Source organism: Salarias fasciatus, chromosome 13 (genome assembly GCF_902148845.1).
Source record: "Salarias fasciatus chromosome 13, fSalaFa1.1, whole genome shotgun sequence".
NCBI lineage: Eukaryota > Metazoa > Chordata > Actinopteri > Blenniiformes > Blenniidae > Salarias > Salarias fasciatus.
The window spans coordinates 19852529-19870047 of record NC_043757.1 but is presented as its reverse complement, the minus strand read 5'-3'; the positions used below and the strand labels follow the sequence as shown (position 1 = coordinate 19870047).

General features: G+C 40.8%; 2 protein-coding genes across 2 annotated transcripts; both read right to left on the bottom strand.

The window, feature by feature from the left end:
• Window positions 1-3014: 3014 nt before the first annotated feature.
• Window positions 3015-10767, bottom strand: minpp1a (multiple inositol-polyphosphate phosphatase 1a). Its single transcript, XM_030105893.1, has 5 exons — window positions 10126-10767; window positions 9308-9502; window positions 7503-7600; window positions 5184-5314; window positions 3015-3744 (listed from the first exon to the last, which is right to left on the bottom strand). Exons 1-5 carry the CDS (start codon window positions 10748-10750, stop codon window positions 3360-3362), a joined length of 1434 nt encoding a protein of 477 aa, XP_029961753.1. The 5' UTR covers window positions 10751-10767; the 3' UTR covers window positions 3015-3359.
• A 2252-nt stretch (window positions 10768-13019) lies between these two features.
• On the bottom strand, window positions 13020-16265 carry LOC115399357 (multiple inositol polyphosphate phosphatase 1-like). Its single transcript, XM_030106680.1, has 5 exons — window positions 15698-16265; window positions 15423-15617; window positions 14970-15067; window positions 13980-14110; window positions 13020-13404 (listed from the first exon to the last, which is right to left on the bottom strand). The coding sequence occupies exons 1-5, from the start codon at window positions 16263-16265 to the stop codon at window positions 13020-13022; spliced, it is 1377 nt and encodes a 458-aa protein (XP_029962540.1).
• Window positions 16266-17519: the final 1254 nt, after the last annotated feature.

The window sequence follows — 17519 nt, the reverse complement described above, 5'->3', positions numbered from 1 at the left end:
GCCGCAACTACCTAAAACTTCGGGCTGCGGTGAGGCAGGGGGAAGGAGGACGGCTGGGAGTTTTAAAAGGGGGACTCAAGACACGTAGCATTCCGCTGGCCCTGCCTCCGGCCCTCCTCCTCCTCCTCCTCTTCCTCCACCGACGTCCCAAACTGATCTGCATAATTTCGCAGCGCGAGGCGGAGGGAGGAGGAGAGGCGCGCGGAGCGGGAGGAGCCGAGCGGCCGCCGGGGAACTGGCAGGACTGGGTGAGAGGTAGGGCAGCGCTGGGCACCGCGCGCCCGCACATTCTTCACGAGCTGGTTACAGCAGATTAATATCAACTTTTTCTTTCCTTTAACACTCAAGTTGTTTTTAGCTGTTGTGTTTTTAGAGTAATTACAGTAACCTGCAGCTCGGGTTTGCAAACACCGCCTGAACTCCTTTCAAAACACTCGAATAAAGCGAAGTTTGGATTATTGTTCCCGGTCCATGCAAGTTCTTTCACGCTACATTAAACGGGTTTCAGGAGACAATTCACCAGGCTAATGGTGGATTACAGGAGTTAAAATTAAAAGCCAACCCAAGCTTTAAAACTTTTTGCCACTTTCCACCAAATGAAACTTCTTATAGAAACTTATTTAACCTTGAAAACGAGGGAAACATGAAGTTGTATAGTTTTGCTTTAGTGCTATGCATTGCATTTATGACATTGTGTAACTACAGTTTACTAAGGTCTTTGACCTTTTACTATTTTGCTTATTTTATGTTGTTACATTTTGTAGTGACTTAAGCTTTTTTTAATATAGCCATTTTTAACATTTTTTTATTTTTGGCAGTTTTAACTATTTCACTACACCTTTAGACATTTTAAAAGGGTTTTTTTTTATATCTGGTCATGCTTTCTTTTGCAAAGGCACTCATTTTAGTTTCACCCAATGTACATATTTTAACTGTCTTGGCTATTTTTCACGTTTCCCTTTTTAATATTTTTTTTTGTTTGTTTTTTTTAGATTTTTCTTCTATTTTAATCAGTTGAGGCACAGTTCACACAGCAACATTCTGACATGAAAACAGAAAACCTTCCTGGTGTTTTGCATTTACATGACAGTGGTGCTTGGAGCCACTCAAAACGCAACTTTTTGAAACCTCTAATCTATTACAAGACATTTATCAAAACCTAGGTTGCTTTCAGTGGAAAATTCAAACAACTAATGATACATAGTGTAATTATTACACTGTGAAGGATCATCTCATGGGCTGGATTTGACCGTCTCACTTGCTGATTTTGGCCCCTTTGTTATATGACTGGCTCCACATTTTGAGTACAACTGTCCCACTGTGTGTTGTTCATAAAAATATGGCACAAACTTAAAGCACAGCTCAAGCACATTTTTTGATGTTTTTGATTACATGAGCTGTCAGGAAGGAAGTGTTGTTTAAGAAGAGCAAAGATAGCAAAACAAGCAGCAGCCCCTATCTCAAGATTCAGCAGAACGATTTAATTCCTCATGATTGACATCAGTGTAAAAGTATAAGTTTAAAAGAAACAGAGAATAGATGCCCGAATGGAAAGACAGAATGTATTGCATGTGATTACAGAACATGTAATCCCAATAATCATATTCTGGCTGCAATAGTGTGTGCAACATCATGTGTGATAACACGGACCGCTCAAATCACAGAGAGGCGAACACACCACTGGCAGAAACAACAGAAGGAGCTCCAAAATTACAACTAAACTGAGGGTCAGGAGAAAAATAGAAAATGCAATAAACTCCTTTTGAGGACAATATGGACTCTTTTGATTGGGGACTTCATCACCAGCAAGTCAGACTGGGAAGGGCTGAAAACTTAGCTGTACCTATAGTGTAAAAAACAGGTGCTAACAGTGATGCTTCCCAATGAAACATCCCAGCAAAATGAATGTTGTCATTCACACAGTCTCCTTTGACATATTGTGGTGCAAGACTGTGGTCTGGGGTCCTGAAAAGGGACTCTTTACTGCTGATATAGAAACGGAAAGACTTGTCAATCACAACATGTTTTCATTGAATCTTTCTCTCGTCTTTTAGTCTTGAGCAGGTGGTAGAGTTCAGCATGCTTCTCCAGTTGGACCAAGTTTATCGGCAACTTCAGCATCTGTTGGAACTGAGACAGTACAACTAAAACTTGGGTGGGGTGGATGTGCTGGATTTCCTCATTGCACTGGACTGCATCAAAATCAGATCAAAGAGGTGGAATATTCAGCTTGTGTTCCACCTTATTGACATGATGGTCGCGACTGCCTGGCTGCTGTACAGGAACCCATTTGTCAAAATGAGCAGAACACATACACTTTTATGTATCAAGGTATTAAATGTTTTCATTATATTTAATCATCTCATCACATTGGAATTTTTCCCATACGATTTGGGTTGTTTGGTTTCTTGCACTTGGAGAGCAAATTCATCCATGACACCAGTTAGTTGTATCTTTTGCTGTTCAGCCAATAAATGATCCCCAGTAATGGTCGGTTTATCAGCTGTTGCCAGTTTCTTCTTCAGTTGTCTTATCAACTGAAACATGCAGCCAAACAGCAAATAGACCATGCCCTGTGAGAATCTAATTCATGACACTAGTACAACAGTACTCTCATTAAAGAGTTGAGGACGTGTGTAAAATGGAAATCGAAACAAAATGCCTCCATCTGGCCATATTTAAATTTGCTAATTCAACAAATCCTACATTTCTAGCTGCATCACAACTTTTGGCAGCAAATGTGCTGCTGTCTTTTAAGAGAAAATGATCAGATTACAAAAAATGGATTGTAAGTTTCTCTGATTTTTGACTTTTTTTATTGATCTCTTTTTTTATGAAATTGTGGTTGTAATTGGTCTTGAACTGTTCCTGACAGTGCCACTGACTCTGGAGGTACTGTGCACATATAAAGTCACCGGTCCACTGCTGAAAATGGCTATAATCTATGCATTGAATGAAAAGCCTGAAAGACAATTGAATTGTCTGGTTCTAACAGCTGCAGTCAGAAATGAGGCCAGACTTGTTTAGAAAGTAAGGAACGTCACATGTGTGCACTGCAAAAATAAAGTCTTTATTCAATGCCTTGACATTGTTCAGCCAAAAAATTATGTTTGAAAAAAAAAAGGACAATATAGTTAAAAAAAAAACCTGACAGTATTTTCCCCTGCTTGGATCAGCTGTTTTAAAGCATCAGATAAAGTGAGTAGGAAAGCTCTCCGGTTGGTCTATTCAAGTAGAAATTCAAACAGTGATGTGCTCACAGTTTACATGGGTGGAGCATTGAAAACTGCTGATGGGAAAAACCCTGTTTGCACCAATTAAGGTTTATAAAGACAATAAAAAGCTCACATAGCAGCAGCTTATAGTTCGACCGGATGCTTAAACAGCTGACACTCAGCCTCAAAGTCGCAGCCTTGGAGCAGATCCCTGTAGCGCTCTAGGACGTCCTGGTAGCGAGGCATGGAGGCCTGCGGATCGCTCAGTCCGGGGAAAGTCACAGGCTGCTCATTGAGCAGTGGCTGCAGCCGGACGTCCCCCGCCCCGCAGTCGTACAGCACAAATAGCAAGTTGGCGGCGTAGGGCAACATGCGGCTGGTCCGGAAGGAGCGCTGTGTTTGCGTGGCGAAGTTGGTCGACATCAGTGTGTCGGCGTCCTTGAAGAAGCTCAGCAGGGTAATCAGTGGCAGGAGGGTCTCAGCGTGGCCGATCTGGACCGTCACAGCTTCAGTCACCTGCTGGCCTGACCTGGTAGGAGAAGCAGGAACAACACCGCGTTTGGAAAATGTCACATGATATGAAGCTAAAAAGATGCAGTCTTGCGTCAATTCAAGGATGGGACGGGACAAAGATGACAAAATAGAAAGCTTTAAATTCATATAATTCTTTAATAATATTGTCATCCATTGTGTTGAGTTTGTTCTAATAATTGAATTGAATTGAATTGAATTGAACAGTATTTACGACAAAACAGCAATCTTAATATTGTACATCCAAATTTGGCTGCTGGTGAGAGTGAATATGATGAAATCCAGCAGTGTTCAGTGGGTAACAGAGAGCCGCGCCATAAGTTAACTGGCACTGTTAGTGCTGTAGATCAGCATGTAATTACTGTAATAGCACAACAGACATTTTTATTATATAATTCACCAGTATTTGTGTTGTATAAACACTGTGAAGTAACACAGTATTATTAAGTTCAGCCCAGCAGTATAAAAGTAGGTAATTATTACCAAGCAAGCAGCTACTATCAGGAGATGTGCTTCACCTGCGAAATGTGAGACCGTGTTAAAGAAATAGCTGAGAGTTTGCGCTTTTAAGACTGAAGAAGTTCCATCAATAAAGGTTGATTCATGTCCTTGCACAGTTATCGTTTTAATGGGAAATCTTAGTATTTTTGCACAAAGTCAAGTAAGGTCGCTGCATTCGTCTTTGATTTAGAGGTTAAATTAAGATTCTTACTCAAAATTATGACACAAAGTGAATCATGGCCTGTAACATTAATAAATAAGCTGCAGTATCCATGCCTTTTTTTGTTTTTGTTTTTTTACACATTTGTCTGTGCATATAATCTATACATATTTATACAATTACTGTTTATCAGCGGTCCACAACACCTTTCAACTGCCTTTCCCAGGTGTGCTCTAGTTTAATTCTAGCTTTCTTGAACATCTAACTTTGACAAGTGGGTCCTTTTGCATACCTATCGATCATCTCTGCTGAGCTCTGTAATTAACTTCATGCTGTCCTGCTGCTGCTAATATAAATACTGTCACAAAAAAATGTCTCAGTTCAAAGCTGAGAAAATAGTGTTCAGAGTTTTTTTTGTGGCAAACTTGAACAGGCTGAGAGTCAAAAACAGCGATGTGAGACTTGAGCGTATTGAGACACTGAGTAGCAGTTGATCAGTTTCTGCCAACGATGCGAGAGACTGACACATAATGACGACAAAACATCTTCATTGTTCACAAAAACAGGTCTCACATACCACTCTTCAGAGCAACACATGCTGTACTTAGTGACTGAAAACTAATGCCCCACCCTCCTTGTGTGCACACTGGTGCATCAAGCAATAGAATTAAGTGAAATACTCAATAAACCACTGGTTCTTGGTGAGAGTAGTGCGCATGACCCTTATTTTTCTACACTGGTTTGATGGATAACACTTGGACCACAGTATCACTCACTTGTTCTCGTTGACTGCTTTCTCCAGGCGGGTGAAGACGTCGTGGAAAAGAACGCAGCTCGACTTGCTGTTGATGTCATAGCCATACCCTCGCTTCCAGAACTGCTTCAGATCATTTGCATATTCCATAACCTGTTGAACCAGATACCACAGATCACGAATAGTATAGTCTGATGTGCAAGACGGAAACATAGCAGATGACAATCATGAGCAACAATATAAAACCAGATGACTGAAGCCACCGGTTTTGACAGTGATCTTGAATTTGACTCACAGATAAGTACCGTAGTGGAGTCCAGCTTTATTCATCTTAAAAAGTAGCCAAAAGTGAAGCCAATTCCTGCACGTCAGTAGTTTGAAACGGTAATCCATGCTTTTATTACATCTTGGCTGGATTACGGCGAAGCATTTAATGAGTCAGCCAGTCGTCCCTCCAACACACTGCAACACCACGACTAACTGGAGCATGTAGGACAGAACATTCTGACTTCTCTCTACTGGCGGAACGTGCATTTTAAAATTCATTTGAAGGTTCTTTCATTTCTTTGCGAGACTCTAAATGGTCTCGCCCAGCCTCATCTGTCTGAGCTGCTCCACTTCTTCACTCCTGCTCGGTGCTTCAGGTCAGCTGATCAGCTGATCCTGGAGGTGCCTAGGTCCAGATGGGGGCTCAGAGGGGACAGAGCCTTTACTGTTGCTGCCCTGGAGACATGAATAAGCTCCCACTACACATCAGACAGGCCCGCTCTCTTTCCATTTTTAAAAGTAATCATAAAATCCATTTTTATTCCTTGACTTTTAACCCAGTCTGAGCCTCTGCTCCTGTTCTTTTTTTTGTTTATCATTGTCTTTTTATTGTTATATTACCTCTGCCAGGGCCAAAGGCCAGGAGGTTATGTTTTCTGTCGGGTTTGTTTGTCTGTCTGTTAGCAACATAACCCAGAAAGTTAAGTACGGATTACGTTGAAGTTTTCAAGACACGTCCGAAATAGTTCCAGGAACAAGTGATTAGATTTTTGCGATTGATCTCAATTTATGTACAGCACTTTGGTTCAGCTGCAGCTGTCTTTAAAATGCTATATATGCTAAATAAAGATGAGTTGAGTTAAGCGCTGTGTTGAATCGGTGTCACCAAGTATAAAGACAGTTGATACCTGATATTTGGTGTGTGTGGAACACCTCTACTCAGGTTAATGTTTTCCCCCGAGGTTTCGTACAAATGCTGGCCGGGTCAGGATCAGGTTTGATCTGATTACTATTGTTCAGATTGAGAGTACAAGGAACGAGGTTCAGGTTGCTGAAGTATTAGGTCAGCATCTAACAAAAGACACATAAAAGCCTTTTTTTGTACAAGAGCAAGCAGGCTGTCAGAGAATAATTAGGAGAAAAGCATTGGAAAGCATCTTTCCATCAAATGACCCTGAAGCATTTCTTCCATTTTGATGTTAATTAAATAAATGACACAAATAGTTTAACAGAGTGTTTTAAATCTGACACAGACAGCAGATATTCAACTAACGTGAAACCTCTCTACAAATACATAATATGACAGTCAAGGTAAAGTTTCCTCGATGTTTTTATTTTATTTTTTACTAGATGGGATGTGCGCTGCAGAAATGCCCCGTGGTGGAGATAACGCCACGAGCCTCACGATAACAGAGATCCGCAGCGCCATCATGAGTAGTAAGTCTGTTCAGAGAAACCTTGCAGTGAGAAGCTTACAGAACTCTATTAGGGACTATCAATTAGATATTTTTTAATTACTGTTTTGAAAAGTGACAAGGACATTGCTGAAATATTCTTTTTCACAGAGATAGACTGACAACTGTCTTTGCTGTCTTTTAGTGAATCATGTAGTTTAATCCATTTCCTCCTCTTCTGTTGCTTCTGCTAGTATCCATAACTTCTAAACCTTTTAATGCCATCAACAAAATGCAAGAGCTTTGAGTTCATATGTTAATCATCATCGTGGCCTCAAGGACAGTCCAGTTCCAGACAAGACTCATAAGCTTCTCACACGCACCATCTCCGCTTGAAAACACATTAATATTAAAGATTGGCCTGAAATTGAACTTTTCAACCATACAGGGCAGAAGCAATCGTTCGCTGCACATTTTTCTCAATTTTACAGCCATAAAATCCATAATATACCCATGAACTGCCGCAAAAATTAGTGCTGCAGCATTTAGAATCAGTAAATCAGAGCAGAAAGTACTGCTTCTTCAGAAACGCTTAAGTAGGAAGTTCAAGTTCAAGTTCATAGTTTAAAGTCAAATGGGTGATCATTGCACCTTGACTCAAACATGACGGAGTGTTGTACCTGAGCGTCGACCTCATCGAACAGCCGACACCACGGGGAATTCACCGTCTTGATGGCAAACTCGTACGCACACAGGTAAAAGGCAGCTTCAGCCATATCTGCAGGACAGATATTGAAATGAAATGTTCACAAACAGACAAGAGAACACAAAGCTTGTTTGGCCTACAAATACAAATATATTCAAGTGAAGGTGCGCAAATATTACAAGAGGGTGTCAAAGTTTCAATAACTTGGAAAAATATGTTCTAGAATTTCTTTCAAACTGTCAGACTTTCATATATTTTAAAGCTATTAGACATGAACCTGGCATTTCATGTATTTTTTGTTTCATTCTTTCAAATTTTGGCTTCCAAGTTCCAAAATATTTGAATATTTCATAAGCTCTGTTGACACTGTTGTTTTTTTTTAACTGAAGGCGATAATGATCACAATTCATATTTAAAAATGCCGGAAACAGTTTTTTGTTTCCATGTTACAAGGGTAAACATCATTTGCAAAATAAACAGTTTCCAGCAAAATGTCGTTAAAGTATGGATGGAAGTTATAAAACTGTATCTTAGACTTGAAATTTAAGAATTGAAGACATCATATGTTCTTAGAAAAATATTTTTCCTCCTTTTCATTTTGTTGTTGTTGCTTTTGTGCTAATTGGAATTTGACCTATAACGTAACAAAACCAACAAAAACACAGCGGCGGGTAATCAGCTACGAACAAAAGTTAAACTCTAATCTCACATCAAAGGCCAAAACAACTGACAGCAGATGGTTTGATCTGAAACAAACGCTGCTTTTAGTGGACATGCATTCATATGGAAAACAAATAGAATACATACAGAAACATTCATTGAATAAACTGAGGCTATTTCATCAAGACACAAACTGAAAGCTACAAGAAGTTGATTGACTTGAGGAGTGAACAGCTCCTTGTCTTTAAGGTTAGAAAACAGCTCCACCTACTGATGGTTTCATACATAGTTTGACCTCAAGATATATCGTATATGTGGGCCTTTGCAGTTCACCTGCAATGTGGTGGTGATTACTGTTTAAATGCAGGTCATTTGTCCAATTTTCAGTGAATGATTTCCAGTTGAGTGCAAGTGACCAACCATCGGGTTGGATGATCATCACAAAATGATGGAATATAGCTCTTATCAGCATTTACAGAAAATTAACTTTTAAGAATTATTGAACACAAAATAGCTGAAACGCTCAAGCAACTTTGTGGCTATTCTGTACCAGTGTTTTTAACAGCCAAGCAAATGTTGTAAACTTCTACTGAAGTAATGAAAATCCATGAGATTTATTCATTCCCACTTTCCTAATAAACAAGGATAATGTATTTCTACCTTTTTGTTGCTTTACAGTTCAGCATTACTACATAAAAAAGGAACTATTTATATCTTCTTGTAGAATATTGTTTCTCTTTATTATCTAGATATTATACATTTATATATACTATCAGATGCAATAATATTACTAGAATATACTCACACCAAACATGGATGACTGGCAGTAATACTTAGGTCTTTTTATCCATTTTTTGTGGGCTGTGAATAAACAATTTTTGCTTCAGATACATAATCTGATTCATGACATTGTCATGTACATATCATTATCGTTATATCTGCTGAAGCTGATGGTGATAAAGGTCAAGGAGCCTGCAGTTTGTAACATTCCAGGTTCTGGAGGCAGATTCTATCGGAGTGTGAAACTGCTTTCTTTCCCAGCCAATTTATCATCCAATTTTAAATCATATTCTTATTTAAATCTGAAATTGTCTGAATAATTGTCCACATATTTCTCACCATCTGTGATGAGGCTGTATGGGACTCCAAGACGATCAGCGATCTTCTGCTGGACCCTCTTCATCTCCGGCCCCTCCTTGAACTTATCCAGCTCGCTCATTGCTGTCGGGTTGTTGTCCACTTCCTCTATGAACCTGGTGCACTGGTCAAAAAACCTCATGAGAGCGTCGTTCACTGCGTGGTCAAACTCCATATCTGCATCAAAATAAAGAGAGGAAGAAAAAATAGTAATACAATTATTGTACTTCAGTCATTCATTTATAATCAGTTTCATTCATGAGCCACAGATATTTTAGAGCACAGGCAGGTCATCTGTCCTAGAGAGGCACAGTCCTCTATGTTTTCAGCATTCCTTTACTCAAGGACACCACAATCTTATCTATGTGCCACCATGGAACCCTGCAGAAAGGCTGAGAACTAGAAACTTCTTCCAATCGAGTATGTTGATAAAGCACGGGGCCCTGGAGGGCCACGCTGCTGTTTGTGTGCCCAAACAGAGCATCCTCACCTCAAACACACTGAATGAGTCAATCACTGGACGATACAGGCCAAAGCATTAAGAACATTAAAAGATGACATGCTTTCTTGAGTACCCTGTTGTGTTTATTTTCCATAAGTGATCGAACAAGCTTGATTTTTCACTGAATGACACAAGACTCCATTTATTTGGGGTGTGCACATACTCCTTGCTGGTCATTCTTATTCAAATATTTGAGTTTGTGTGACTTCGTGATTCTGTTGAACTTTGAAATGTGTGTGTTTGCAGAGCGGGGATACTCGGATGACCCTCATGTGCTGGTGGTCCCTGGAGGTCTCACCTTTAATGCCCCACAGCCCCGTCAGCCCCGCTTTGAAGGACAGCGTGCTGTTGACACATCGGTGCTTGGAGCTGGTGATGAACTTGACGAACCCCCCTCGGAGCTTCTCCTCGGAAACCAGTCCGGGGAACAGCTTTGCCAGCCGGACTGCCAGATGTCTGTGGTCGTCCACTCCTTTCTGAACCAGCCGGCCGTCCATGTCCTCCGTGTACCACATCCTCCACTGGGTCAGGATCTCCTGCAGCCAGCTCTCCTCGCTCGAGGCTTTGAGTCGCACGATGTCGTACAGCTTCTGCATCTTCTTCACGTTCTTGGTGGTCGGGTATCTCGTGCCGTGTCTTATGATGGCGGTCAGATGGATCTGGCGACATTGTGCAGACGGAGGCTGGAGGACAGATGTGTTTACAGCCAGTATGTCCTCCCGCAGATACGGGTTCACTTCCTCATACCTCCCTTTCGTGCTGAAATATCCGGCGATCGCTGGTATATCCTCATACACTCCATATTTATTAAAACAACCGCACGAACACGTGAAGGCAGTAAAAACAATAAATACGATAGTCCATAAAGTGGTCGGCATGATCTCTGCTTGTACAACTGCCTCTGTGCGGCGGAGCCGGAACATGTGACGTCATCGCCTGTGCGTGGGTTTAACCAATCATAATGCGCGACGGAGGACTACCCGGAAGTGGACAAGGCCGATACTGTCCATTTCTCACGTCCATTTGCAAGGTACCTGTCTATTCAGAGCAGACCACTACAAGTAGCCAAAAGGCTCATTCATACATAGATGAGTGTGCTACAGCAAAGGTACAAAACCTATTTTACCCCGTATGGATCACAATAAAAGCAAAAAACAAAAAAAAAAAAAAAAAATCATTGCAGGATTTTAACAGGTTAATACATAGGCAGGACCTTACTGATCGGAGTTTGCATATTTTCATATTCTGGGCATGTTTGAGTTCCCACACTTCAGGCACATTTTGTGGCCCTATGACTGAGTCACTGAGTGTGTGATGGACTGCTGGCCTGTCCATGGCAGCCCTGGTCCACAGTTAGCTGGGATTGGTTGATCTGGAAAAAAACAATCTGAGATCTTTGATAGATAAAAGCTTTATTGATTGTTCTTCAGTCAAACTAAAACTGAGTGTCTCTGACGGATATGAGTGCTTAATGTATTTTTTTCGTGTTTTTTCAAACAGACAAAATCAATACAATGGTGAATCATCTAGCTGAGACTGAGACGGAAACTTTGCCCCAATACAGATGAGGATGACAGGCAGAGAAAACCTGGATCGTCCTGGTACAATATTTAGCTGTGGATGGAAGACTCACAGATTCAGGACTCAGCATGCTGCTATACATGCAGGTATTTTGGATTACAGATGTGTCATGATTGTTGTGTATTTGTGGCAGCCACAAAAAAGAAAACATTTTATGTTTCTTTTTCAGTGACACACATTTTTGTGTTCTTATAATAGTAATTTAAGTGCCACCCCAAGAGAATAACATGTCTCATCCTGGCCACCCCACTAAAATGCTTTTGGCCACGGATAAAGACAGACACAACAATGAGAAACTGTTGAAAAAACAGACGTGGGACAGAAAATGTTTCAAGGTGGAAAACCGATGGTAAATGTCCAGTAGTGGATTTCAGACAACTGCAGAGTTTACCACAGTGTTGCATACAAAAAGAAGCCTCTGAAGAGGATTTAATCGTTGCAGGCAGTGTTTGCAATTATTGGTGTCAAAGTGCATGTGCTAGGAGAGCTTTTGGACTTGGAGTGCATCCAAAGTTCAATAGCACTGTTCTTTTTATCTGCATAAAAATGCATACATTTGCTTCACTATATAAATGTACTTTACTGCTGTAGCACATTTTTGTCTTGCCTCAGGACACTTTAACTCATTAACAGTGTGAAATGAGGGATGCAGCACTGGCCATTGGGATTGAAAGACTACTCACTATATCAATTGAGCTGTAACTCTCCCAAATAGATCCATAATCCATGCGTTATCAGTTAAATGTAAATGTAAAAATGAAAAGTGGCCTGTTCATCTGAATATTTCACTTTTGCTGTTGTTGGAAGTGGAGTAGTTTCTTTCAGTGTTGATCCTTCACATGTTATCAGACCACATCCACAGCTGCTGTGGGTCAATATTCGCTTCATAAATATGGTGTTATTGAGCTAAACTACAGGAGGATGAGAATATTTACTGCCTTGTCTTAAAGCTGTGTTTGTAATGGAAGGACAGAGAGCTTATATTGGAGTCGACATGTTGGAGTGCAGAGGGACAAGAGCAAAACTTTTAGCTGAGAGGCCAGTGTCAGTGTCCAGAGTGGGACGGTGTGAGGTAAATCACTTCAGAGGGGACCAGTCTCTTCAGAGCAAGTGTACACTTGAAGATATCTGAAGTGGGCCAAGAGGGAGATACAAGCCAACAATGGCTTCTTTTTTTCTGAAAGTATATTATATGCAAACTTTCAATGTGATAATTTTACCGGTAAGTGCAGTTTAGGAGTCAAGTAAAGGGAGCAGTCACGGTGTGAATGACTGACTTGTGATTTAGCAAAAAACTGAATGGATTTTATTTCATGAAACTTCTTTTTGTTTACAGACAAGTTATTCTGTTTTCTTGTCAACATATAGTTAGAACAACATGAAATGGGAAAGAAATAACTCATACATAAATATAATGGATTAATTAATGAGGACTTTAACTCTTGAAAAACCGAGGAAAGAAAACAAGAAACAAACATCTTTTATTTATTCCTATATATTTTTTCCACAGAAGACTCGTCAGTGTAAAAATCTGCAACATATTAGCTTGTTCACCCTGTCACTTTTCCATTTTAGGTGCTTACTGAGAATAAAATCATGGTGATTTTGAGACTAAGCATCAGTGGGAGCCTTCAACTGACACTCAGCTGTAAAATCGCAATCTTGGAGCAAACTGTTGTAGTGATCTTTGACGTCCTGGTAGCGTGGCATGGAGGCCCGCTGTTGAGTCAGACCGGGGAAAGTGACGGGCTTCTCATTGAGCAGGAGCTGCAGTTTGGGGTCACCTATTCCACAGTCGTATAGCACAAAGAGTAAGTTCGCAGCGTAGGGCATCATGTGGCTGGTGCGGAAGGAGCGGCGGGAATGTTGGGCGTAGTTGGCTGATGTCAGAGGCTCTCTGTCTTTGAAGAAGCCCAGCAGGGTGAGCAGCGGCAGCAGTGTGTCCGCATGGCCAACCTGGACTGTAGCAGCCAGTGGGGTCGACGCATCGGCCTGTCTGTTGCATCAACATTGCAGAAGGGTCACAATTTAATTTACCCAAGTGTGTGAAAATAATGCCCATTTTATCAAGGTCAAAGATCTGAATTAACAAAATAATATGTCGGGAGCAATGATGTTATCAGGGAGACAATGATCTATTTTACCAAGTAGAAGCAGGTTGAAGGTCCCCTGCTTCCACTCATTCCTGTAACTATGGAAACACTGGATCGCTTAGAATTTGTACAATAGGACAAAATGAATTCTCAAACTTAAACAAGTAATGTTCACGTCTGATTGATAATCTTTATGTCACTGTTATTTTTTCAGTTTTAATGATGATGAAAGGCAGAAATAATGGGGGAACAAAATTAGGTTTGCATTCTTTTCTAGGATCAATATGTGCTCCCTTGAATTTATTTGTGACCCCCTCTTGATAAATTGTGCTTATTGCCAACACCAACCCTATACAGTTCATCTTTGAAGGTATATTAACAACCAAGATTGAATTAAATGACTCTAATAAATTAACTATATTCCTCATGACTTTTGATCTCTTATTATTTGGATGCACATTATTCAGTGATCGCTTACCTGTTCGTCATGGCTGCCTGATCCAGTTGGCTAAATACATGCTGAAAGAGGCCACAGCTGGCTTTACTGTTAATATCGTGGCCGTGGCCTCTTTTCCAGAATTCCCTGAGGTCGCTGGCATACTCCATTACCTGTTGAACCAGATAATTCAGAGCTACCCTGTACAATTAAAGCATGCATGCCCCAAGATAGCAATCTTTTAGTTTTCCATTATGCAAGACAAGTTTTTAAACTACACCAGAGTTTGAGGTCCGCTTCTACTGCAAGGAAAAAAAAAAATCCCCTTTTTATGTGAATAATGCCTGAGGGGTTTTTCAAATAATGAGTGGTGTGAAAACGCAAAGCAGTTAGTGCTGATACATGCTGTGCTTCTCTTCCTTCCTTAGAAACATGCAACATAATACCCTTGAGCTACATTTGGGTGGATTATTTACTTTGTTCTGTTTGTGGATTCAATTCAATAGTTGGCACAGTTTCTGTACTTTCCTATGCCCCGAGTTGACCCAAACACGCCACTGGTTGGCAGAAAGTGCTCGTCAGATCAGCTGAAGTACATTTGCAGTGTGATTAAGTACCGCATTGTTATAATCCTGAAGGAAACTTGACCTTCAAATTAAATGCAAAAATTTTACATCATCCAGTTTGTCATTGATATTCAGCATTTGTCACAAATTTAGGTTTTTTTTGTTACATTTCTGTGATCAATAGTGGTCAAGTTCACATAAATGCAAAACAACATTCTCTTCCATGAGATAGGAGTAGCATTATTTTCTTTTTTTAGGAGAAAAGCATGGCTAGGATGAAAACCTTTAATACAGCTATGCGCCATTCCCCTTGAATGGAATTAAGTTGTTCTTGGTGAAAGTTACTGCAGCTGCACTTTTTATAAACAGGCGCCCATGAAAGCATCTCATGCATCCTAGCCATGAGATCTGTTCTGATTAAAGGAAAAATCTAAATGCACATGCATCTCACGAGTGACACGCTCACCTTAGCGTCGTCCTCATCAAAGAGCTGACACCAGGGGGAGTTCACCGCCTTGATTGCAAACTCATATGCACAGAAGTAAAATGCAGCTTCAGCCTTATCTGCAACAGAAATACTAAAGGGGTCAATCTGACCGACCTCGCAGACGGTAAATCTTACAGAACCTTCATAAATACAATAGAAACCACTTTGATAGTGCACAGCGTTTCCAGTAACCACATCATTTCTTACTGTAAACAAAACTGCTGATCAGACATTAGTGCATAAAATCAGAAATATGAAGGTATTTCTTGCATAACTGTTAATAACAACATGATGCTCAAGCTTGAATATTTCTAAATAAGAAAAGGAATAATAGCTAAGCATTTCAAGTCAGAGAAGTGGGAAGGTTTTTGTAAAATAGTGAGAACAGAACACACTGAGAGGTGTGTTTTTTTTCTCTCTAATATGGCTCACTGTATGTGATGAGGTTATTCGAGACACCAAGACGATCTGCAATCTTCTGCTGGACCTTCCTCATCTCTGGCCCTTCCTTGAACTTGTTCACTTCTTGCACAGCTGAAGGGCTCTTGTCAACGTCCTGCACCAGCCTGGGGCACTCGGCAAAAAACCTCATGAGACTGTCATTCACTTCAAGGGCAAAATCCATATCTGGGTGGATAAAAACAGAAAGTTTCACAGGAATTGTCAATGGAATGAATAAACTTCAGCTGTCTTTCTCATCGTCTCACCTTTAATGCCCCACAGCCCCGTCAGCCCCGCTTTGAAGGCCAGCGTGCTGTTGACACATCTGTGCTTTGAGCTGGTGATGAACTCGATGAAACCCCCTCGGAGCTTCTCCTCGGAAACCAGTCCGGGGAACGTCTTTGACAGCCGGACTGCCAGATGTTTCAGGTCGTCCACTCCTTTCTGAACCAGCCGGCCGTCCATGTCCTCCGAGTACCACATCCTCCACTGGGTCTGGATCTCCTGCAGCCAGCTCTCCTCACCTGTGGCGTTGTGTAGGATGATGCCGTAAAGCTTCTGCATCTCCTGGATGTCTCTGGTCGTCGGGTACCTTGTGCCATGCCTCACGATGGCGGTCAGATAGCGTGCTTCACACTGATCAGATGGAGACAACACACTGGATGTGTTTACTGCAAATATGTCCTCTCTCAGGTAAGGATTCACTTCTTCATATCTCCCTTTTGTGTTGAAGTACTTGGCAATTGCTGGTATATTAAAGTCTCTCTCAAGTGCAACATAACTAACTAAACAACATGAGTAGATAAACAAACGAAAAACAGGAACGTTAAGCATGATGCAACCCTGAACGATCTTGAAAGCGGCAAGTGAGAATGTCAAAAACATCTGTGTGAGTGAGCAGAGTCCAGTTCAGTTTATCTGTTGTAAAGCAAACATGCTTTGTGTAATGAAACACACACACTGAACAAAATGTGTGGGCAAGGACCTTTTGATATGTTGTTTTCTCTCTGAAGTTACTCCGTCGCGGGATGGTGTTGCTATGCAACCGTTTCAGTCGCTCTGACCACAACACTACTGTGTTTTGCCTAAACCCGCGTATGTATTCAAACACATTGGAAACAGCTCCAGCTTTCTCCACTTCGGCGTGGCTCATTGAAACATTGACAAGAACTCTGCACAGTCGGGCATGATTTATCATCAGGTAGCATCTGTATGCAAAGCCTTATCCACTGACACCACAACTGCATGCAAATCGATGTTGTGCAACTCTATAGGCCTTGCACAGGTCATTCACTTCTCAGTTTAGTAGACATTATTTTCGTGTCATTGAGGTTACTCTTACTGTTACCCTCCTTGCTTGTTAGTTGCATTTTCCACAACCCACAAGTGGAAACCTACAATATATGACATATCAAACAGGACTAGATGTCAGCACACTTGAGATGACAGGGATGAGTCAATGATTAGCTTTTTCACTTACCATTATTTTTGTGTTATCTGGTTGTTTCGCCAGTTCGTCATTTGTTTCTACTGCTTACCATTCTTTACAAGTCATTTTCTCTTCAGCAAAGTCTGATATTTATGGTCTGAAAGTTATAGGAAATGTTGAAGGGAGCCTACAATGACATAGTTGAATTTATTTTGATTCAGAAAGGTCAAAATTGAGAACAACATGGAGATTATCAGAGAAAGTCAAACCCAAGGCTCAGCTGTGAACAGTTTCACAACAAGTTCTGTGTTTCTCATTCGTTACAGAGAATTTCTGATGACACAGTCATGCCTCATACAAGCAAAGAGGCTGACACAAATCAAGCATAAAGCATATTACATCTTAAAAGATAAATTTATTGTCGATGCATGAAAGAGGCGTATGTCAGTTAAGGCTGTTTACCGAACGAGTGAATGCTCTCTCAGACTACACAGAAGGGGAGGTATTCACTGGGTATTCAAGATAATGCAATCACCTCGTCTCATCAGAGAAAATGAGTTTATAAATGGTCACAGATGTAACATGTTTTAGAGAATGAGCACGATAATACACGGAAATTTCAAGGGTGGTTTTTCTTGAAATTATAATCACAAAGGTTA